The sequence below is a fragment of the Ambystoma mexicanum genome, chromosome 12 (genome assembly GCF_040938575.1).
Source record: "Ambystoma mexicanum isolate Mex_15411 chromosome 12, UKY_AmexF1_1, whole genome shotgun sequence".
NCBI classification, from domain to species: Eukaryota; Metazoa; Chordata; class Amphibia; order Caudata; family Ambystomatidae; genus Ambystoma; species Ambystoma mexicanum.
The window spans coordinates 636,749,625-636,774,745 of NC_090936.1; the positions used below are offsets into that span (position 1 = coordinate 636,749,625).

Below are 25,121 nucleotides of genomic sequence, written 5' to 3' on the forward strand. Positions count from 1 at the left end.
TCTGGCCCTCTGGTTGGGACCAGGAAGCGTCTGTCCTTCATTGGCCACCTGGGAGGAGCCTTTAGGCAGGGTTTTAGTGAGGGATCTGCAAGATTCTTCACAGGTACCAGGACAGGCTATCAAACCACACAGAGGTGTGTCTGCTGGGGACCCTCTTCCCAGATGTCTGAAAGTTTATACAGGCAGCCGTACGGTCAGAAGTGGATACAGATTAGATTCAACAACCACAGGATTACAGTCAGCTGACCAGTAAAGTAGAAAAGGGGAAAGAGTGAGAAGATAAAGCGAATAGCAGGGTACTACACTGCCCTCTTCAAATGCGTAGCAGGACCAATTCGCTACTCTAAGCAAGCCAAACTGTATATCTACGCCGAAAAGGTGCAGCCAAAGCAGAAAAGATAGGGTACAGAAAATGTTACAAGGCAGGACTGTCCCAACTTGAGACAGCAAGAGAAGGATCAGTGCTGGTGGCTGTGTTTACAGTGCTCAGAAACTCACTTGGGGAGGAGTAGAGGTTTGCTGCTGCAGCAGGATTTGAGGGCCATCCCGGAACGAGTGGGTACCTTGGTGGCTCAAATTACAGAGACAATGGCACATAGAATCTTGTTCAAGAAACAGGTGGATGATCTCACCAAATGAAACCATAGTTCTTGAGCAGAGCGTGGAGGATGCGTCTGGGAGGGCCAGGAGAAATAACATCAGAATGCTAAGCCTGCCGAGGGACAAGGAGGGAAATTACCCTACTAACCACATTGAGAACCTGCAACTACAAGAGACTGGGTGAGGCAAACTGTCACATGGCTTCAGAATTGCAAGAGCACATAGGGCACTGATCAGAAGACAGCCAGCCGCCTGGTGCACAGCCGAGACCTCATTGCAAAAGTACTCAACTACAGAATCGGAGGATAATACTGGAATTCTTGTGGCCAAGAGGCAAAATAAGTCACAGCATTTTAGACCTCGCAATATTCCCTGGTTACATGATGCAAGTGGCAAAAATGCAAAACCTGTTGGGATCTACAATTGTCTTCCACATCAGGTTGCTGTTTTTCAGCAGCCTGGAGAAGGTACATCAATGGCTGTACCATCACAATATGCAGGCCCCAGAGAAGAACAAAAACAAGCGCTGAAAGGTGGAAGGCAAGAGACCAGAAACCGGCTTGTAAGGCACAGGTGAACTGAAGGCATGTACAACTGGAGACCTGTGAAAGTGGAAACGACACCGTCTGGGGTCATTGAGAACACACTCATCCGAGAAGATTGACAGAAAAACATTGATAGTCGGAGTGCTTAACAAACACAATATGAAGTACCTTTCATGAGAACACTTGCAAGAAGATAATACCTGAGGAAGATGCATCACTGTATGGTTATCAATCTTTAATGAGGCACTGCAAAGGAAGATAAATGCCAGATGCATGCCAACATCTGAAGAAGAACTGAAAACTAAGCAGCTATTTGGCAGGATGGCTGCAGTAGTATGCAGTCAAAACCCCCTTGTGTAGAGTATAAGTGTTTAGTTTGAGGTCTTCAATTGTCCCACACCTAGGCAAAGTGTTACTTTTATAGATAACACAAGCCCACCAGGGCGTGTAAGGGTGAACATCGGGCACGAACATTGAAAAGCACACACATATTGTTATTGCATACGTTTTCTAATCCGGGTTTACTGTTCAGAGGGGACTGTTGTATAGATCTATAATCTTTTAAGGGGCTACTGGAAAAGGGGAGTATAGTGTGTAAAGGGACAATGGGGGTCATTATGAGTTTGCCGGTAATTCCGGTGGATAACAGCAAACTCACCCTACAAGTACCAGTGCCTGATATCCCGATATTTCTGGGATATTGCAGGCGCCAGCAACGGCGGGAAATCCCCCAGTCCATGGAGTCAGTAATTGCAGCATTTTTTTGCAGGTGGTTACAAGATTTACCGGCAGCTCAGGGCTGGAGGTAAATCAGTGCCCCAACCAGAAAATGTGCGTTTCCCGGTGTGGTAAAATTGCTGGCACTTTTACTAGCATTTTTACAGCACCGGGGAAATTGTAATGAGGCCCAATGTCTCCAATGAGAGATTGGAAGACTATGTAAGGTGTTTTGTGCTAGGTAGGGGATGGAGAACAAATAACCTATCCCTGGTAATGTTCTTTCGACTGGATGTTCCACGTATTCGGTTATTTTTCAAATGTTGACTCCAAAAACTGGCGATGTGTCGAGTGTGGGTTGAAGAAGTGCATTACATAACCACACCACATTGGTCTCTGGTGCCTGGGAATCAAGCACAAGATAGAAGACTGGTTTCCGGTCAGTCCACAACGGGAAAGGCGCTGAAGGAGAGGAAGGGGAAACTCGCTGCGGGTAGAACCCCCTTCCAAAGTCCCCATCAACATGATGAAGAGCTCTAGGAGCGAGTCACCACCTCAGAAGCACATTAAGAAGCGCTCACGGTCTAGGAGTAGTTTGCTTCACTCTTCGTCTTCACGGAAGAAGGCCAATAAGAGGAGTCAAAGATCAAGCTCTTTGTCCTCAGACTCCTCACTCGATCGCAAGGTCATTTGTCCAGGTAAGTCAGCTTCTAAAGCTGAGTAGGGGGATATTTGCCTCTTTATGTTGAAAGTATTTGAGAATGTGGCTTTTCCCGCCCCGTCGAGAGCCGAAGAAGAGCTCAGACCCTGTCCAGTCTCGTAAGGCTAAAAATGGTGTCAACATTTTTTTCGCCTCACATGCCCTCAAGCCTGGGCCCAAAACCGTCAACCCCTCGAAAAGACTTGAAACTTCAAGAGAAGGAGAGCCCTAGCCTTCCTCCTTTGATTACCTCAACGAATCTCGGGTCGGGTACTTCGTCATTAAAGTCTTCGACATCATAGCTATCAACATCGATGGAAACTTCAAAGGTTTACAAACCTAAACCAAGAGTTGATTTTTTTTAAGTCAATGTCCTCAATTTCTGAGGCTTCCAAGCAGGACACCCCTCCTTTTGGTATTGGAATTTGGAACACCTAATGTCCCCGAAGCCTTCATTTCAGAATAGTCAAATATGTAGGATCTGGTAGATTCATCGAGACTCTGCTCATGCAGATGCCTCTTACAGGGCACTTATGAGTAGGGTAGAATAGCAGAATATCTAGGTTGGAGAAGGCCTGCTCCAGTTTTTGAGCTGCATGGCCCAACTGCTATTTTGGATAAGGGTCCTCAATAATAAGGATCCTCAATAATATCCCATCCTACCTTTTCTTACTGCTATGAAGAGAGCCATGGCCAATTGGGAAGCCCAAGATACTAACCCGGCAGTAAGGATCTCACGAAGAAGTATACGCTTCTTGTGTGGAATGGGACTCTGCCACTCTTTGATGGCTCCCACTTCTTTGGTAGCAAAGCTGATGAGACCTTAGAAAAGCTCCAATCAAAGGCACTGCAAAGTCACTTGGTGCGGCAATTCGCAATCCTGGAGGGGGCGGTCCTTCCGATAATCGGAAGGACGAAGGGCCAAGCCACGCAAAGGGACCAGAGATGATGTCCTTGCAGTGGACGAGGTTGAGATGGAAAAACCATCAGCTGCCGCCACAACATCACCAAAACCTCTCTGAGGCCTTGGACCACAGGACTGTAGTAGGGGTTTGGGGGGGCAGGCTGAGTCAGCATTTGGAAGAATAGAGAAGAAAGGAGGGGCAATACTTCAGATGCATGGGCCTTGAAGACAGTAGCCCAAGGTTACTGCCTCCCATTCTTGAGAAGGCCTTCTGATTGTCAACCAGGGAGGCACTCCCTCAAGGTTCTGGATCCGCTCCTTCTGCAGGAGATTGCCATCCTGTTGGAGAAAGGTGCCATAGAACTGGTGCCTGTGGCAGAGCGGAACCAAGGGTGATACTCCCAGTTTTTTTTTTATCCCAATAAAGGACGGAGGATTGAGACCCATCCTGGATTTGAGATGCTTGAAAAAGTTACTCAGGAAGAACAAGGACTTTTGAAAAAGAACCGAAGATGAGGAATACGTGGGAGGACACAATCCATTTGAAACATTCTTATGACATCCACCAATACATCTGGGATTGAACGTTTAAGTTTTGACTTGGAATATCAGCGGGCATAATGATTATATAAAAGAGAAATGGAATGCACTCTTGCATGAAGAAAAAAGTTAGCGTTCATAGAGGAAATGCATCCAACTCTCTTGTCAGGAGAGATTACTGAAACAGTGATCCAGAAAGGGATATGGGGCAACTTACTTGACGCACTCGAAGGGGGTCGCAAACAAATATCAGATTATGTCCAGTTTACACTAGAGAAGGCGTGCAGAGGGGAAGATTGGTATTGGGGAGGCTGTAATGTATCAACGGCCTGGGAGATTAGATGTTTCACTAGGCAGGGTTGCCCACAATTGCTGATACTCTTTGTCTTAAGCACACAGTATCCATTTTGAACAGGGTGTCCTGATGCCATTTGCCAAGATAAGGAATTACTTGGACCTCGCAGTAGGTCCGTTTCTTGCATATGAAACTTTAAGTAGCCTACAAGGAAAAGTTGGCCCTCTGTTCTGGGGGAACTTGAAGGTGATACACTACTGGCCAAATTGAAGTAGTGGCCGAACTGAAGTAGCGGAAGGACAGAAAACGGTATCACAAATATACAGGGTCATTAATGCAATTGTGCACGCAACAGAACTTGGGTCAGATCTTACTGGGAACGGGTCATGAGTAATAGATTTTCTGACATGTGTGCACAAACTATTATATGAACGGGAGGTCTCACAAAATGCTCCATTTGAATTGGTGCAATTTAACTAACTACATAGAACTTATTTAACGTCACACAGGATTTCTAGGATATTATACCCAAAACTTTTGTCGAGTTGCTATAGAAAGAAATCACACTAATGCAGACCTACTACAAGTATTTTAGATTTATCCCAGAAATAAAAAACTCAAACAGAAGAGGAAATTGATATACTTACTATATTGATAGAATTGCAATGGTGTGGAAAGATAAAAATGGTCCAAGGATTGAAAACGGCTCGAGGATCTGAAATGATGCGCTATGGCAGAAACGAGTCTGTGATATCAAAACTGGAACGGGAAGTGAAGATGTGATAGTGAAATTATTTTTCATGGCCAACATTTTTTTTACCTACAGCAGCGGACTTGTGTAGAAAGGAAGCTCCACACAAATAAAATGGGTATTGAAGGCTGTCCATCAAACAACCAACAGATGTCCTCACAATGGACAAGAGGAACGTTCTGCAGCAGACCTCATAGCAGGCAGTTGTGCTCAGTGCCCAGTAACAGCATTTTGGGCACCTGTGAAAGGGACTTGTGAACACACCTTTCCAATCTGAGAAGACAGACTACAGCTGCATACATTCCTGAAAGTGGTCGACAGTAACTATGGAGCAAAGTTAAAGAAGAAGTTGAGCAAGTACAACTTTCCCTCTCAGAGTTTTACTTTGTAATATACCACAGGCTCCCTGCATTTTGCCACTGGTATGATCTGGTGCTGAAATTTGCGCAGTAGTTCTATTGAAAGTGCACATTTTGTACATTGAGGGAGTGGAGCATGATGGTTTATGGTCTTGAACTAGAGATGTGCTTTCCGGGCTTAGATCCCAGGAAGAAAAAAAAAAAAACTCACATAAAACGAAATGTACCAACTTGGCTTTACCAACTAAACAATCTCAATGGCGTGAAAAGATGAAAATGGTCCAGGATATACAATAGTGTGGAAGATTTGAAGGGATGGAAAATAGCAGAAACTGCTGTGTGGTATCAAAACAGGAATGGGGAGTAAAGATGTGATAATGGCCATGAACTTGACAGTCATTTTATCAATCAGATTATAAAACGCTATGAGCTAAAATGGTGTTCTGAAATCATGTATTTGCCTATACATAGATCTCTTTTTTTACCAGCATATGTAATTAAGGTAAACCAACTGATGTAGCACCCATCTATGACTGTCACCAAGATGAAGGACAACCCCTTAGTTATTGCGATAATTGGTTTGGGGAGCATTAGGAGAAGATTTAAAGGTATAGTTGTGGGTAACCTCACTTTAATTTCAGAAATTACTTATGACATACTATGTACAAGAATTGCAATACCTGTTGTATGGTGTTAAGTTAAATCCAGTAAAGATATTTATAAACCAAAATAATCAAATATCTAGGCTCCCAATGGTCTATGGGGGTTGCCCAGAGCGATGCCAGAGGTTAAGATTAATTGTAAACCTTCCAGCCATTACCTCCTTTGTTTTGTGTTAACCAAACAAACAACAGATGTCATCACAATGGTTAAGAAGATTGTTCTACAGCAGACTTCAGAGAAGGTGATTTGGGCTCACTGCCCAGTACCATTCTGATCACTCATGAATAGGATTTGTGAAAACACCTCTCCATACTGAACAGACAGACTAGAGCTGCAGCAGACGGTCAAAGTAGTGGGTAACAGTAACTATAAGGCAAAGCTAAATAAGAAGTTAAGAAAGTACAACTTTTCCACTCATCGTTTTTACTTTGAAATGTATCACAGGCTCCCAACATCCTGTCAGCGGTATTCTATAGTGCTGGGAGGTTACAGTCATGGCTACCTTTGCGTTGTTAACCTCAGGTGCGCCAGCATGGGATCGTACATCTGTTGAATGACATGGACAATGAGGGACTTTACAAGTGGCTGAATCCCATTTCACCTGACTAACAGGTGTGGTCAAAAGCTACAATATGGAATCCTGCGCCTTCAGAGAATTAATGTGACCCAAAAGGCTGGGAGATTAAATTCTTGCTTCCATGGTGGTCACCAGAGTCAGTGCCACCTCCTTTCCCAGGGTGCATCTCTTTTGGAAAGCCCTCTCCAGTGAGGGATTCCTACATCCTTCCTTTGAGCCTATGTGCTGATCTCTGCTGTATTGCGCCTGTGCAAAAGGAGATCATTTTTTTTTCTTTTAGCCAAGTGAGATTGCTTAGGGATTTTTTGAAAACCTTGCAGAACTGCTATTGTATCCAAGTCCATGCGCTGCAAAGCAATGTGTGATCTGCACGCCATGGGTTTGAATCTGGGTAGGTCGATAAAATGAGTGACATTGAGTTGGCTACTGGCAGCGTAAGTGACTTTATTGTGAGACAGTGTCCTTTGGGAGCATACTGGAAGGCGACAAAACCAGTCCTAACCCTCCTGAGCACTCCTCAACCCTCAGCAAGTACCCCCTTCCTAACTGGGGATCTTTCCTTAATTGCAGAAAGGTGCCTAGAGCAGGTGTGCCGGATCCGCCGGTACGCCCTGAGACAAGGGGGACAGGCTGCGATATGACACCGGAGCGCGTGTGCTGTCAGAAATGGCACAGAGAGACGGAGGCCAGAGCGAGGACGCTGGATCTGAGCAATATGCCCGAGGGAGAGAGGCACGATACGGCCGAAGAGATGTGCGTTTGCCGGGTAGACTCAAAGCAGTAGCAATGGTAAGGATTGAAAGGCGGCCAAGACGTGGGGGGCGGTGCTAAAGGATCAATTTGCAATGGAGACTGATTGGATGAAGGGGCAGCAGGCGACCAAAAATGGAGCACAGGATGGGAGTAATGGTGTTCACTTGTTTTTATGATTCCAGGGAGAGCAGAGCCTAGAGAAAGAAGCAAGACAGTGGTGGGCCTATTAGAACACCAAGGAGACACACTGGAAGACTACCTTATGCTAAGAGAAGCCCCAGGGAAAAGGCTATGAAGAGGCGAAGAAGGTGAACATTAACCAATAGACTGAATTTATATTCTTACCAATAAATACCTTAATCCAGCAATTCCGTGTCCGCGTTGTCTGTCAATCGCACACAGCCAAAGCATGCAGCGTGCACCTGGGCTCCACCATACACACCAACCATATGAAGCCTGTTAGCTCGACATCCCTACACCAATTCTACTTCACTTGTGCCAGTTCCACCCCCAACCCTGTATAGCATGGCCAAGCCCTGGCAAAGCCCAATGGCGTGGTCATGTGCCGAACAATAAATCTACACATCCACCCAATCACATTCATTCACACAATGTCAATCCAGCATCCAATATTGCCCATCCATCTTCCATCCACACAATCATATCTATCTATCTATCTATCTATCTATCTATCCCTAAAAGACCGCCACCAATACCAATCCAGACCTTTTTTGCTTTGAAGAGAATTCCTATATAAATATAGAGGATATTACCAAATGTTACAGAACTGATCCAGAGGAACAAGCAACCAGAGATATTTCTGCCTTAATGAGCCTGATCAGTGAAGTGCACTTTGATGCCCTGAACATAGCACAGAACATCAAATAATTATAATTATACATTAAAAGTACAAACAGGAACTTACCGATTGAACTGCATTAAATCTATCATTTATAATCTGCTCAGTGTATTTTCTATAGGCTGCATCTTTAGGAATAGTCTGTAGGGTGGCAAGAATTTTTGTGTACAGGATCCTTAGGCGCTGTAAAAATAAATCACATGGCGTAAATATTAAAACATTGCAAACCAACATTAAACAACCATTACTTCTGTACAAGTTATAAGTCATGTAAGCCTGTTGAAAAAGCACTGAAACAATAGTTTGCAAAAAAGAGAACAGACTTGCATTCATATGGTCCACTGTTTCAAGGTCCCTTTTAAGTAGGCAGCACAAGAAGCTGTTGTAAGCCTCTTAAAAAAACAAAACCTAGGGTACAAGGTAGAATGCTGAATGGTTGGCCCTGCACAACTAACTGGCTTCATTCCCTCATTCTCTCCCCAAAATGGCCCGTTTTTCTCTGGCAAGGTGGAAGGGTGAACTGGTCTCCTCTGGAGATTTGGTTTAGCAGAACAGCCTGGAACTAGCGAGGTTAAACAAACAGATCTATTACATTTTAATACTACAATAACATTAGACAACTTGTTATAATGTGGCGTTAAGCCCCCATTCCAAGGGCTGGAACAGGGGGTAACGGGCCGAGCGAAGCGAGGGACATTAACAAGGGGTCTGGGTCGTTAGCACCCCGGGCTACCAAAGCGGTAACTCGGGGTGCTAAAAAAAAATTACAAAGATGGTGTCATGGAAAGGGAAGGCGGGGCTCCATACATAGCCCCATACACACCCATCTTCTCTTTCCATGGCGGCCTGCGGGAGGCAAGGGGAAGGATCGGGTGCATTGATGGCATAAGGTAAGTAGGTGATTAATAATAATAATAATAATAATAATTAGGCTTTTATATAGCGCTACAAACCCTCAGGTATCTGAGCGCTGCTTATTATTACCCACGGTGTGTGGTGCTCATTTATCGACCTCGGAAGGATGAAAGGCTGAGATTGGCCCTGCCGGGATTCGAACCTGCGTTAGCAGGCTCTGCACGGATGTCAAAGCGAGCGCTCTACTCGCTGTGCCACTTGACCGGCTGGGGGGATGGGGAAAAAAAAAGTGACTGACCATGTGCAGTTACGGGGCGGGGGTTTGAGGGGGTGGGGGAGATGGCACCGGGGGGAGCCGGCCATCAGGCGGTATGGAACGTAGCCTTTCACCGGCGGTTCAAGCCCGCGTTCCTCGCCACCTGATTGGCTGGCACCCCCCGCCAGGGTGCTAATGGAAATTACTTTTAGATGACTTAGATCAGTAGATTCACTTTAGTTCCACTACATTTCTTAAACCTTTACAAACTTTTTTTTTATTAATCTTTTCTTCGCTTTGGTTTAAAAAAATGTAGAGCCTACCCAAGAAGTTCAGAAGATATTCTACCATTACACATTGTTTAATAAAAGGTTACCAGCGATACCCAAAATATGATCATTTGGAAAGAGAGTAAATGATAAATCTATAATCCTGCTCATTCTAGCAGACTTTTGGTTTCTAGTGTGCTCAGCTTCTGTTGCCAACATTGACATGAGAGATTCAGTATCACCTATACTCGGCTATTCATCACATAGCACCACGGATGCCTCTTAGTACTAGTGAGCCTATTAAAAGACTGCAGGTGAATTTCTCTTATCTGCTGTGTTCACAGTCTGCAAACACTGCACCACAGCAGTGTTCCACTGAAAAGAAGAATACCAAGCCCTGGCTTACAACTAACACTTCACTCTAATGAAGAAATTGTTAACCTTCCTTCAGTCATTCACCTTCAGCATAACCGATAAAACATCCAAACAGACTACTGAACTACAACAGCACGTTCAGTATCTTACACCCCTTGAATGAGCAGGTCAGTCAAAAGTGTTTGCTGCGATGGTAGAGTGCTAATTTCAGTATGAATTTCTCAGATAAGGCCCACATTACAAGTAGCTCCTAAGCCTTGCAATGCTCTTTAATCAGTCTAGTCCATGTGGTCTTGGCAAATTAATATCCATTAACAGAACGTTCCAAGCAGGCTGATGTATATTAGACAAATAATGTATGGTCAAACAAAGTGTTTCCAAAGTAATGAGTGTCCATCAACATCATTGGAGAGTCAGAATGCGTTTTATTTGATTTCTAATCATAACAGATTTAACACCACAGATACCTTCTTAAGCATCACCACAAGACAAAAGGTTTGCTGGGTAGTCGATTGCACCAGTTACTAAAGAGGTGGTTCCCCGCCCACCCCTTTTTTCCCCAAAGTCCAGACTAGTGGATGTGAGGAGGCACCAAGCATGAGTGCAAGCATATTACAGCCCTATAACCGTTGCCTGGGCAGGTACACAACACCTCTGCGATTACCAGCGTTGCATGCCAAAAGTTCATCCCTCCATCTACCCAAACTCTCATACATCACCCAGGCTGTCACCCAGCTCCACTGGCTTACCGTACACTAGAGAATTTCCTTTAAAGGGCTCTGCCTTGTTTCCAAAGCAATCCAACTCAAAACCCCATTATACCTTCCAAACATCACCCACACTAGACAAGCTAGCCAGCATGTTCTACTACACACTCTGCTATGCAAACATGCACAAACAAACATTTACCCAGTGGGCACAGAGAGCATAGAACACCCTGCCCCTGCACTCTCATCACCACTTTCCGCAAGCGACTGAAAACATACCCATTTCTTCATAGACAATGCAGCCCCTCCACCCAGTCTATCCTAATTTTCCTATCCTAAAATCATTTTGTTGTTACTTTTGTTTCAATTTTTACACTTCTGACCCGTGTAAGGCCCACCGGGACCAACTAGGTAGGGCCAGAGCTGCACAAAAAAATACAAATAAATAAAAAAAAAATAAAATAAAAAAAAAAACACAACTGACCATGCTTTCACTGATGCCTAAAATGTGACCAAAGTAGACAGTTGAGAGAGGACCTGTGTCTAAAACTAAATTCATGTTTTGGCAGGTACTGTAATGCACCCTTCACCCTTTATTCCTTATACGTCCCATGGCGAGTCAATCAAGGACATTTTTGCCATGTGTTTATTAACAAATAGAAAGAAGGCCTACCTTTCCCAATAGTATTACCCAATTCGATCGATTTTAATTGATCGAATGGTACATTTGTACGAATTTGGCCAGTACAATTCAATAGATAAAAAAAAATAATAATAATAATATCAAATTGGTCAATCACTACCAAACATTGGGAACAGGGGTGTCTCCCGCTCTCCATGTGCGGTAGTGACTGCCTTTGGGGATAGCAGGGGTGTCCCCGCTTCCGCAAGATTGGAGGCGGGGGAAAAAAGATGAAAAGCAGACCCTGCAGCGTCAGATCCAACCCGCGTAGGAGGGACAGAACCGACACTGCAGGGTCAGAATGAAAGCGGATGCGTAAAAGTTAAGTGGGGGAATGTGAGGGTGTATTGGGTGGTGGGGGGCATGGATTTCTTGATTTTGGCTGTGGCAAAATTGGTTTTGTGGCGAAATGGACTACAATCAATTGCACTGCAAACTATGCTATGGACAAATCACACAGATCCTACTCATCTCTATGGGGTGTTCTCTGCTTACTTTACTATGGTGCTCGTCAGTCGTGAATATATGTCCAAAAGAATCAGTCCACTGTCCAAAGCAAACCTAAGTGACCCTACCACTATTTTAAGAAAGGAGTAGGACTCCCTTCTCCTGGCCTGGTAGTTGGGCTTATGCACTTATGTTCTCTTCTTTCCAGAGATCTGATCAATTAACAATCCTTAAATAGTCGTGTTATTCTCTGTATTAGTTCCTTAAACTCCCTTAGGGGGACTGATTATCTTTTTCTCCTCTTTGCTAGTGTTCTTCCTGGCTCTCGTCAGAATCCTCCTCTCTTGATTATCGGATTCTGAATGTACTTGGGTCGTATCCTTTTCTCTGAGGTTTTTGTTGTCCAAATGATTAGGCTTCCTCTTTTCCCAAAGTGGCCTTTCTTGTATAAGGTTCATCCTATGGACCCCTCTGGTCTTAAGTTACCAAGTGTCTCTCTTTATTGTGTTCCACTCCCTGTCTCCTGGATATTGGGCGAGTGTCCCCTTTCCAGGTATCAAACACTGCAATTCTATTCCTTTCACTCTTGGTGCTTTCTGTATTTCTCGGTAACACATTAATATAATTCAACGTTATCAACTTGTTTTCCACACTTAAGTCATTTGTACTGGGACGAGTTTTGTTACTTCTATAACAAGTCCCTTTTGGCTTCCCAGTATTCCTGTTCTCCCTACAATCTTCAGTGTTCTAGGGGAATGTCTCTAGGGCACGTAGGTACTTGGAATCTTGTCCTTCCTTTGTTTTGCTTCTCGATTCGCTTTCCGCAATGAGAGCATTCATTTCCGTCTCCCCTTTGGGTAAATCAGTTTGTTCGGTGCTTCCTCTCTGAGGTGGTGTATGCGTCGTTGAGCAGCCTGCCCACCACGATTGCTTTGTGGTCACGCCACCAACGAGCGATTCGGTCCAGCCATGTCGGCTCCCTGTTTCACTGACACGCCGGGCTTCAAGCACGCCCTGCTTCAGCTTGAAGCAGTTCGGAACTTCTTGGGCTTCGCCATCAACGTCAGCTCCACCTCATTCAAGTGTTCTCAGTAGACGGTGCTTCCCGGTCTGTCTCACCCTTCCTCACTTTCAACGCCTCCCCATGGCATCTCCTCCCTCTTCAACGTGCTCGGCACAATGCTTTGGCAATTGTGATTTAAAGGGACAGCTTCTCTTTCGATTTGATAATGGTATACATTTACTTTATCTTGGTCCCATTCATGAAACCTGTAAGGATTTGCTGTATTAGATAGTTCCATATAGGCCATCACATGGAGGGCATTAAGGTGTTCCTCACAGGAATTGGAGTCCTTGTCCACAAAGAGGGGAGTCGCTCCCAGTGAGGTTCCACTTGCATCAACCCCCAAGTGTTGGAGAGCCGACTCACATCGCTAGTCTCACTGAGGGGAGGTGGGGGCTCCCTGTGGAAAAAAGGGACAAATTCCTTTCATTTGTCACAGCCCATCTGTAGTTTTTTGCATTATGTTTTGCAAATGCTTATTTGTTCAGGACCTTGTAATGTAGCGAGTTTTGTTTTGGTGTTCAGAAATGAATTGATTTGTTGCAGGAGTTCTTAGTAAGAATGATTAGAATAATTAAGGCATAAACATAAAATGGCACATACAATAAGGTTCAGGACTTACAATTTTAAATAATAAATAGTACTTAATCTTCTTATCTGTCTAAATTAGAAGGTCGAAAATGGCTAAATGGCAAAGCATCATATAAATTGTTGGACTTCATAGCATGCTTTCATTTAAATGAAAGCTGTAATGTCTTTAATACGATTTTTATTTGTGCCTTCATAAAACGACAAAGCCATTACTGTGGTTTCCATAAACTTTAAATAAAAAATCTTTAAAAAAAGACTTGTAGACTAGCAATAGTTTTCCAGCTACAAATTCAGGAAACTTGGGGTCCGATATAATTTTGTCCATTGTATGATCTTGGACAAACTATTTTATGGACAAGTTCTCAGAAAAATTGAGAACAATTAGAAACTGGATAAACGCAGGTATATGACCTTTATAAATAACCAGATTGGAAGTCATCTATTATTTTATAGGATGCAGTGCAATACAACTATCCGTGTTTTTAACCTCATGAATTTCGAGGATGTGGATTGTGGGGGCGAAAGAGGGTCCATGGGGCCCCTGTGGCCAGAGAAACCAGAAGCAGGCTAACAAGCCTTGGAGGTGCAGAGCTTTGGGATCACTGACCAAGATTCCGGGTGGCGACGTGTGCGATGCCAGAAAATCCATTTAAGCCCAGCCCTGTACGAATGTGGCCACTCGGAGCAGCTTCCTTTAGTTCCGTTCGAGGGACGGGTCAAGCAACATCCACAGCTTGGGGTGAATATTCCGGACTGCTCTCCCTGCTCATCCGGAGAATGGCTCACACAGCACAGAGAAGCTTGTGGAAGGCACAGATCCAGGTCACCGCCTACACTACCACACCCGGGGAACTCTCTTGAGTGTTCCCAGGAAGAAAGTAGAAATCGAGAAAGCACTGTGCTAATAAGTCTAATGTATGGTGGTTACAGTATGGCGTACAACTCTGACGCAAAAGTGGCTAGCAATACAGACTGCAGCTGTGGTTGTCTTCATGGAGGCATTTGTCTTGATGTCATGCTTTTGGCAATGCCAGCTGAATAACTCTGCATTTACGTCTGCAAGTTTATCTGTTATGCTCTTGTCACGTCTAGCTAAATAACGTTTGCGAAGCTGTGTGTCAAGCTTTGTCAATACACGCTGAATTACTCAGCATCATGTTCGCAAATACATGTGTCGTGCTTTTAGGTCAATGGTAACTGTTGGTCATGCTAGTGTCTTGATAGGTATAACTTATTTGTCATGGGGGGGGGGGGAAGAGTATGGATCACACTTGGGGCTGGCTAACTAGCCATGTAAGAGGTCGGGTAGCTCTGGAGCTCCCGTCGATCCGTTCAGAATCCTGCCACTGCCTGCCAGGTACACCTACTGCAAACAGTCCCCAAGAGAGGGGAACCAGTGTGAACGTGCACTGCACTTATTGAGCCAAGACCAGACCATATCCGATTGCCGGGTGAGGAGATATGGACGCAAAGCTGGCCGCGGGATCTCCGGGAACACAAAGACAAGATGGCCGCCCGAACACACAAAGAACTAAGATAGATGGGGCTCGCAACAGAGGATGTGGCGTTGCGCAGAGCGCGTCAACAATAACGAGTAAAGGGAGCAGGAAGCGCCCATCAAACGCGACAGGGCATAGGGGCCAGAATTTGCCCGAAAACAAAAGTGAAGCTGGCTCCCACGGAACACTAAACATGGATGCGAACCAGAGGTCCGCGCGACATTGAGCATTAAGGTATTCATCTGCTGGAGCCGGGGCGTCTGCAGAGCGGGCGTTGCTGCTCTGCGGTGCACGTGGCAAGAGAACATCGAAACCCGCTGACCGGCACTTCAGGCATCTCTGTCTGGGAAATAACTGCTGCGGACGAGTTAAGATGGCCGCCTCGACACACAATGGATCCGACCTGATCGAGAACCCATTGGCAACTGCGGTGGAATGAGTACCGCTTAATCAGAGGAAATAAGGGACCAGGGAAGCATTCAACAGAGAGCACAGCAGAGAGGAACCGAAATAACGCTGTGCACCGAAAGTGACTGCCAGCTTCCACGAAATGCCATGCATGACAGAGAGAAAGAAGTCTGTGCGACACGGAACGGCACAAATGAAATCAGCTTACACGAGCCAGGGCGCCCACAGAGTGGACATTGTTGCACCACGGAACGCGCGGCTGCAAGACATAACGGCACATAAAAACGGCCTCATAAGCCTTGATGCAGCCACGACCTGGGGAGAGGAACAGCAAATAGACGGTGAGAGGCAAGGAGCACACCAAAGGGAACCGGTCACCACACAAATGCCCAATAAAGGAGCCCGTTTACCGCGCATAAGATTGGAACAAGCTAGTGCTTCTGAAAGGAACAAAGTTATAAGTACAGGATAGCACATGAGGCAGCTCTCCAGCAAATATGAGGGGAACGGGCAAGATCCTGACCCTCACGACCACAGAAACGTTGCTAAAGCTGGTTCTGCGCCAGGCTCCTGCGCCGCTCTAGTGGGTGCCCTACTGCCACAAATGGCCCAAGAACAGCACGGCCAAGAGTGAAGGAGGCATGACATAGCATTATACAACACAGGAGAGGCAATCCGCACCAGGAAGGAGAGTAACCTCTGTGGAAGAGGGCGATACGCCCATTAAGCCTGGGCCAGAGGCAGCAGCCACGACCTGGAACCATAACTGAGTGGCACATAGAGGACAGCTTCTCTACCTATTAATGAATACATTGCAACCGTACACTGTAAAAGTACTAATGACTGAGGTGGTACTCTGATCCAGGCAGGCGCGAATGGGTGCCCCAAGAACTGACCAAAGTACTAAAGAACTGATGCAAGCCTGCACAACCGGCAAACTCAGATCCTAGTCGTTTGAGGGGAGGACACCCGCAGAGATTGGGATGGCATGCAAACAACCCAAAACGAAAGGGAAACAGCCCACCATGGAGGATTATACAAGAACACCACAACCGACAGAGGGAACCAAAAGCAAAGATAAGAACTCACAAGTCAGACACGGTGCCTGGCAGCGATAGCGGATTTAAAGGTCACATGGGAGACCAACCTAGATGCTGCCATGTCAAACCTTAAAGCATCCCTCAAATTCAAGATCGACGTTAACCTACTGCGACAAGACAAAAGAGCGAAAGCGGAACGCACAGGTGAGTTGGAGAAAGAAGTTAAATCGAACATGACTGCCTGTGCAAAAAAATGCTGCGGAGATCCATACACTGCACCAACAAGTGTGCAACCTGGAAAACAGAGCTGAGGAGGCCGAAGGACGGGCCCGCAGAAACAATATACGCATAATTGGGCTCCCGGAAGGTGAAGAGGGATCTAACCCTACAGACTACATTGAAACCATGCTGCTGCAAGAAATCGAAGGAGGAGCACTCACCCAGGGATTTGCAGTAGAGAGGGCACACTGGGCACTAACAAGGAGACCGGCACCAGGAGCGTCCCCTAGGCCGATCATAGCCAAGATACTAAACTATAGAGACAGGGAGAGAATCCTGGAATATTTCCGAAAAGGGGGCACTATACGGAGAGCTTCTGTGTCAATAACAGCATACCTGGATTACACCCTCCAGGTGCAAAGACGGCGACTAAACTTTGGCACGGTGAAGAGGAGGTTACGCGAAGCAAACTACAAATACACGCTGATGTACCCGGCGAAGCTGAAAGTTTTTCACAAAAACAGGGCATTGTTCTTTGAGACCCCGGAGGAGGCTATGTCGTGGCTGGATTCACAGAATCGCCCGTCAGGACCGAATGATCAGCGAGATGGCAGAACAGAGGAGGGACGCCACGATCATACAAACTGAGGTGCTGTATAAATGAGCCATTGGGACTTGAATATAGATTGGCACAGGGCGGTCGGAGAGAACAGGGAACACGGGCAGGCAAGGCGCACAGTAGATCAAATAAGGGAGGCACGGAGCAACCAACCTGCACCCCATTAGATAAACTAGTTGGGTTGCCGGAAGTGTGGCATCTAGCAGGGACTAGATGTGGGGTAGCCTGAGATCCAGGGATGGAGCTGAGAATTGTTGGGGAAGTTGGGGGGTGTGGAGATGGGAGGGGTGGCGGGAGGGTCGGGAATTGGGGGATTTGTAGTGTTTGTTGGGAGGTTTGAAGGGGTGTTAATAATAGGGGAGCAAGCTCACCAACACACCATGGGGCCCAGGACGAGGGGGGGCGGAGATAAGACGGGATATGGATGAAGATGGGAGACCTTACAATAGTAACCTGGAACGTCAGGGGACTCAGCAGCTAACTGAAGAGGAACAAGGTCATGATGTCCCCGAGGAGGCAAAAAATAGCCATAGCCTTATTACAAGAAACCCACCTCACTAAAGAGAAACAGGTGGTGAATAAAAAAAAAAAAAAAAGAAGAATTGAGAGGGACCACTGTTGGAGCAACTTATTCGGCATATGCCAGGGGAGTAATCACCTGGGAAGCACCACATGTACCCTTTCAGCTCCTACAGGCCAAGGTAGAGCCGGATGGGAGGATGGTGGTGATGCGGGGCATGTCAGAGAATAGAGAGCTGTGTATAATCAACACATACGCCCCAAACCAAGACACGGTGACCTACTTCAAGACATGCAGCAAAATCAACCTCCACCTGGGAGGAGCGGTTATATGGGGAGGGGATAACTGCACGCTAAATCCCAAAATGGACAGATCAGATCCAAAACTAGACCGATCTACTCCCGCAGCTAAAACCATGCAGGATCTGCTAGGAGATTTTCAGCTGGACGATGTATGGAGGCAGCAACACCCGAATGATAGGCACTATTCACACTATGCAGCCCCACAAAGGCTATACACGAGACTGGACTACATGTTCGCCACTCCGGAACTCATCGGGGGGATTGAGAGTTCAGAATATAAAGCAAGGATACCATCTGACCACTCCCCTCTGGTCCTGGCGTGGCGACACCAGCCCCCCCAGAGCCAGGATCCCAACGTGGAGGCTCAGAGCCAAAGCACTGAGAGATAACACATTCTGGAAGGACCCAAGTGTGGAGATAACCGAATTCGAAAATAACACTGCAGTGTAGAGTCGGAGGGCACTCTGTGGGAGGCTTTTAAGGTGGTGGTGAGGGGAGCGGCCATATCCAAATCCAAAAGGCTTCAAGGGGGCATAACGCGAGAACTACAAGAGGTAGAAAAGAAAATAGAAGCTATCATGATAGGAGGGGACACCTCACAGGAGAAAACTGAGACCACGAGTCAATTACAACAAGAATGTGGCAGACTCTGGGAAAGACTATGCAATCTAAATCATAAAAAATACATTGAAAGACAATATGCAGGGGGGGACAAGCAATAGCATGGCTATATAAGAACGAGACACCCAGAACAGCGATCAGAGAGATAAGGCGAGAAACAGGCCAAATATGGGACACCCAAGAGAGCATAAAGGAGAGATTCCTTAAATTCTACCAACACTTATACAAGGACGCTGGGGAGATGGCAGAGCAGGAGGTTCGAGAGACGTTAGAGGACATAGGGCTACCCAAATTGAGCACAGAAGAGAGAACCTAGATGCCCCAATTACGATAGAGGAACTAGAGTCAGTGGTCAAGCACCTGCCCACCAGCAAAGCCCCTGGGGCAGACGGGCTGCCTAGTGAATTCTATAAAACGTACAGGCAGGAGGTGCTCCCCCCGCTACTAGCAATGCTAAATGAGGCCTTCGAGAAAGGGAGACTGCCGGAATCTCTGAGGGAGGCGATAATTATCCCGCTCCTGAAACCCGATATGCGAAGCACAGACTGCGGATCGTACAGACGGCTATCCATGCTAAACCAGGACAGTAAAATCCTTACGGCGGTGTTGGCGAACAGACTTAAACAGGTAATAAATAAACTCATACACCCCGACCAGACGGGATATATCCCAGGTAGGAGTATATCTGATAACCATAGAAGGCTCCACCACATCATAGAACAGGCGGAAGACGACCCATGTGAAATAGCAATCTCACTACACTCGTTGAAAGCCTTCGACTCTGTAAGATGGCCCTGGCTGGTGGCGGCCTTGAAGGAATATGGGATGGGAGCCGGGTATCTGAGGTGGGTGAAACTGGTGTATAACTCCCCATTGGCCAGAGTTAAAATGGGAGCGATCATCTCAGACAAATGGCAACTCAGCAGAGGCACTAGACAGGGCTGCCCATGGTCCCCAATGCTGTACATCCTAGCATTAGAACCTCTAGCAATCTATCTAAGGCAACAATATAATCGGGGGTTCACACTAAGGAGGGACCACACTTGATATCATTGTACGCAGACGATATGCTGCTGTATCTGCGGTATCCAGAGGAAAACTTACAATATATTTTGGCAGTGATGGAGCGATAAGCGACACTCTCCGGTATATCGGTCAAACCCAGAAAATCGTGCATGTTTCCCTTGGGTAGATACAAAGGAATCCCACAGGAAAACTAATTCTTCAGTTAGCCTGGGAGGTCAGAACGTTTAAATACCTGGGGATCAACATATCACACGGTAGGAGCCGATCACAAATATAACACTGAGAAAACAGTAGAAAACATCAAAAACAGCATGGGGTTCTGGACGAAGCTCCCCCTAGCCCTGGTGGGGAGGGCGGCTTTGCTGAAGATGGTGGTCTTGCCCAGGCTATTACACTTATTTGTAAACATCCCACACATGTTGCCTAGACGCTTTTTTACCAAACTTCAGAGCCTGTGCAGGGGCTTTCTTTGGCACAACACCAGAAACAGAATTGCCTTGTGGAAGTTACAGAACACGTACGACAGAGGGGGTATAAACTTGCCGAACTTTGAGATATACCACTTGGCCGGGCAACTACAATATGTCGCCAGGTGGCTGTCGGAAGACACGACGGCAGAATCTAGCTGCTAAGAGGTGAATGTGACCCATATTTTTTGAAAGAACTGATCTGGCTACCCAAATCAGAGCTACAAGGGCGATCGAGATTGCTGGAACTAGGCTGGAAGACATGGCACAAGGCATGTCGGGCGATGGGCAACCCATACCCATGCTCCCACCACTTGTGACGCTACGCAGGGTGGATGAGCAACTAAGGAAGGGGATTTGTAAACATTGGGAACCGGTAGGCATAGCAACTCTGGGAGATATATGGCAAGAAGGGAGGGCATTGGATTTCCAAACAATAGTTGAAGAAACTGGGTTACACCAGGGGCAGTACATCACTTATACCAGAGTGGTCAATCGGGTGAAGGGGACATGGTCCGAAATAGCGCTAGCAGAACAACCTGACATGGCTATAGAAATGATATATGATCTCGGAAGGAGGGCATGAGGTATCCCAGATCTACAAACTGGTGATGTCTACAGTCGGTAAAGAGGTGTCCCAGCTCAGGTTGGATTGGGAGGAGGAGGCGGGAATACTCATGCAACACGGGCTATGGGAAAGGGCACAGAGATACCACAAAAAGGTGTCCAGAAATGCGAGGCTGCAACAGGTACTGCTGTACATAACCCATAGGGCATACATGACCCCACGGAAGATCGCCAAATTTGGTGGCATATAAACACAAGCATGCCCCAAGTGTGGGAAGGTGGAAGCAGGGATGATTCTTATGTTTTGGGAATGCCCTGAGGTGGGAACATTCTGGGGGGGGGATGTTAACCTACGCCTGGCTGAGAAGGGAATTAAGCTAGATGTAGGATCCGTGTGGGCATGCATGGTAGGGGGATTCACCAGACCACGCAACTTGAAACACTTGAGCAAACTCAATGACCTGGCCTACATACTGGCTAAACGGAGTATCGCAATGAGCTGGAAAACAAGCCACAGACCCAGAATAGAGGTGTGGTGGCATGATCCCTTGAAATTGGCCGATGCTGAAACAGTAGTATGGTATGAGGCAGCCAGCAAGGGGAGGAAAACTAAGTGGGACCTCTGATAGCATGGAGACAAATGGTGGCCACATTGTCGGGATCCACCCAGACCAGCCTGAGCGAACAGGATACACCCAAGAGCAGTGAAGGGGAAGAGCCCCATGAGGCATGACATTCGTAGGAGTAATGCAGGAAGGTCGAGTTAAGGGGGTACGGGGAGATGACAGAAATAAAAGATATGCAAATTGTATGCTAAAAATTATGGATCACACTTGGTATAGGAGATATCAGGAGTTCTAAGACAGAACAGGATACAAAGACATGAACGCAGAAAGACCTATGTTACTAAGGGCAGGCAGGGACTGCAACCAGTGTGCCTGCCCCAGACCTCTCCTGGCACGCAGTGAGAGGGGAGGACCACAGCATTGTGCCCCCAGCATGGACACCTGAGCCATTTGTAAGATGGTTCAGACCAAATGCTAATACCTATTCTTCTCTACGAACGAGCAACCTGTTGGTGAACAAGAGACTGGTATCTTGTTCATGAACCCTGTAACCCAACGTCGAGTCTTAACATTCTTGATAACACCCAGCCTCAGTTCCTTACAGCAACCACTCGGGCCACAAATATATGTTACATCAGTAAAGCATAGGAAAATAAAATAAAAATTAAAATATCTAATCCAACCCCATATTAGAAACTACTACCATACCCAACTTCCAGGCCCGCACCTTAATACATGGACGGGAAACAATGAGCCCGTACAATGAGTGAACAAATGTAATCGCTGTACAAAAGTTCATAAAAATGGGCCCTGGTAGATGCCTTGAGGAATAAATAAATGAATGCAATTCATAAATTAGCATACAGGCCCTGGTAACAGATGTCGGGGATAAATAGTAGTCCATTGCATACATAAGACTCCCAGACGTCCATTCAAATTTGATATACCCGCGTCAGGGATATCACTTGCTTCACTGTCTTACATACATAGCTTCCACATCAAATGCCCGGAGTAATTTGTATTCTTGTTTAACATTACACCAAATTCACATGGTTTCACCTAATAGTTCATGAACAGTGACAGGGCGAAATAACAACTTGGTAGTAAAAAGGTACCTCAGCCCCACCATAGCACTAACTGCACAGAGAGAGCTCTGCCCGGTAGGACATTAAATAGTCCATCAGATTCCAAACATGGAACTCAGCCACAAGCAGGGCGGAGAGAAGTTTAAGTCCTTTGGCACTCTCAGTTTTCTTAACTACTAACTTAACCGGTAGCTGCAGTCTACCACTTCACAGATTACATTACATTAGTCGATAAGGGGCCAGACGGCGTTCCTAAGGGTGAAGTCTTCCAGCTAGAAGGAAAAAGGGGCTCTGCACTCTCACACCGGTTGCAAATTCGTGGCCTACTTGGAGAAAAGGTGACGACCAAACCGGCGTTATGTCACTGCTCTCCCTACCACAATGCCTCCGTCAGCCACCTACGGCCTATGACCGAGTAAGGGGTGTGAAAAATTCCCCCTCAAACTCCTTGGACCAGCCTCGATAACGCGGCCCACAGAGTGAACTGACAGGACAGGCACCACGAGGCCTAACACATGGGGTTTAGATGGGTTTTGGGCATATCGGAAATGCGGCATAGGGGCTTTAATTTCTTCTCAGAATATGATAACAGAGTATATGATCTTATAAGCAAGAGTGAGACCACAAGCCCTACACAGCCTCAGCATGTACAATATGGAGCGACCCATGAAGTTTGCTATTCTCAGCATCCACATCTCTTAAAAAATGTTAAAAAGAAAGTTACCAGAACGCAGCCTCACCCAGGTCAATGATTAACCACTGTCCATGTGAGATATATATACACACTGATAGGTTGATCTCTGTGGCAGCACGTAGAGGTATGCCTATCACCACGGTCCATTCATTCCACCACACCAACTCAAAATCACGTTACAAAGTGCAGAGAAAAGCATGGAAAATCTTACCATCTCACACAGAGGACCAGACACAAATGAAGCCTAGTGAAAGCAAAGAGTGTCTGAGGTTTGGTTTTAGAAGGGGCCCAGGGGTGTGGGTGCAAAGGAGTACAGGAAGTGGGGGGGGTGGGGAAGATGCCCTGGGCAGGGAAATAATTCAAGTAATTTTAAAGAGAGATGGGCGCACTAGATGCTGTTCTTTAAACACTAGCTTTGAGAATGTGGCTACTAAGGGCTGTTCCATTTGCCATAACGCTTCCTTTGTGGATTTGAGAAGGCCCCTAGTAGACCTGCTCCCTCTTCCTGCATGCCCTCCCCCCTCCCATTGGTCCGCTCAGCCCTTCCTGCATCCCCCTGCATCTCCTCCCCCCCCTCTCCCATTGGTCCTCTCAGCCCTCATTGCCACTCCTCCCAGGGCAGCCCTCTGCACATGCAGCCCTGCGCCTAAGGGTGGCTCCAACAGAGGCGGAAGTGTCAGGAGGTGTCCACAGAGGAAGCCAGTGGCCGGCTGTCAACCATCAACTACAAGGACCAGTAAGGTAGGAGTGGCCGGGTCAGGAGTGGAGTAACTACTCTACCCTATAATCCGAGCCACTTACCAAACCCATAATAAACAAGGTGATTACTCCCCACTGTGTCTCCTCCTCTCTCCCCTCCCTCTCTCCTTCCCTCCCTCCCTCCCTCCCTCTCTCCCTCCCTCAACCTAGACACAATTTATTATTATTTAATACTGTACCAATCTGAACCTCTGTATAGACCTATACAGGTCTCTCGGGCGTAGCAGGGTTCTGTCCCCAGATTGTATTTTTGTGATATTCAGATTGCATTGATAGGCCTGCCTCTTAAATCTAACAAGGCTTCTGTGTCCAGATTGCATTAAGCAATGTTCAGACTGCATTGATACACTTCTCTCACACTCTAAGGGTCTGTCAGATCTGGTGGGGTTCTGTCTCCGGATTGCATTGTGTGGTGTTTAGATTGCATCGATAGGCCTCTCTCCCACTATACAGGTATCTCAAATCTAGCAGGGGTTCTGTTTCCAGATTGCATTGTATGATATTCAGATTGCATTGATGGGCCTCTCCCCCACTATGCAGGTCTCTCATATACAACAGGGGCTCTGTGTCCAGATTGCATTTAGGCCTGCCTCTCAAATCTAGCAGGGCATCTGCGTCCGGATTGCATTAAGCGATATTCAGATTGCACTGATAGACCTCTCTCCCACTATGCAGGTCTCTCAAATCTAGTAGGGCTCTGTCTACGGATTGCATTGTATGATATTCAGATTGCATCGATAGGCCTCTCTCCCACTATACATGTCTCTCAAACCTAACAGGGGTTCTGTATACAGATTGCACTGTAGGATATTCTGATTGCGTTGATAGGCCTGCCCCTCAAATCTATCAGCGGCTCTGTGTCCACATTGCATTGTATGATACTCAGACTGCATTGATAGGCCCCCCTTTAAGATATACCAGGGGTTCTGACCCCAAATTGCATTGTAAGGTGTAGGGGAGGACTGGCCGCGAGGCCCTCCTCACCTGCAGCCTTCTCCCCAGGTGAGGACCATGACTCGGTGGCCGTCCCCTCATGCCACCCGGGCCCAGGTGGAGGAGGGGTCACCCGCCGACGACATTGCCCACACATATCCGTTCCCTGCATATACCCAAATTCAGTTAGGCCTAGAAGCCATCTCGTTTAGCAAACATGGCGTGAGTTCAGCACACTGTAACGAGGCCCCCACCTTTGGAGGACCTTTCATGCATCTCTGCCGCCGC

At 46.5% G+C, this 25,121-nt stretch overlaps 1 protein-coding gene across 1 annotated transcript in view; it reads right to left on the bottom strand.

Annotated features, from left to right (window-relative positions):
- The window catches only part of NDUFA5 (NADH:ubiquinone oxidoreductase subunit A5), a 163,995-nt gene that overhangs the window by 55,757 nt on the left and 83,117 nt on the right, over window positions 1–25,121 (bottom strand). Inside the window, exon 3 of the mRNA XM_069629109.1 lies at window positions 8,330–8,446. Coding sequence (XP_069485210.1) covers window positions 8,330–8,446 — 117 coding nt within the window. The remainder of the gene's footprint in view (window positions 1–8,329; window positions 8,447–25,121) is intronic.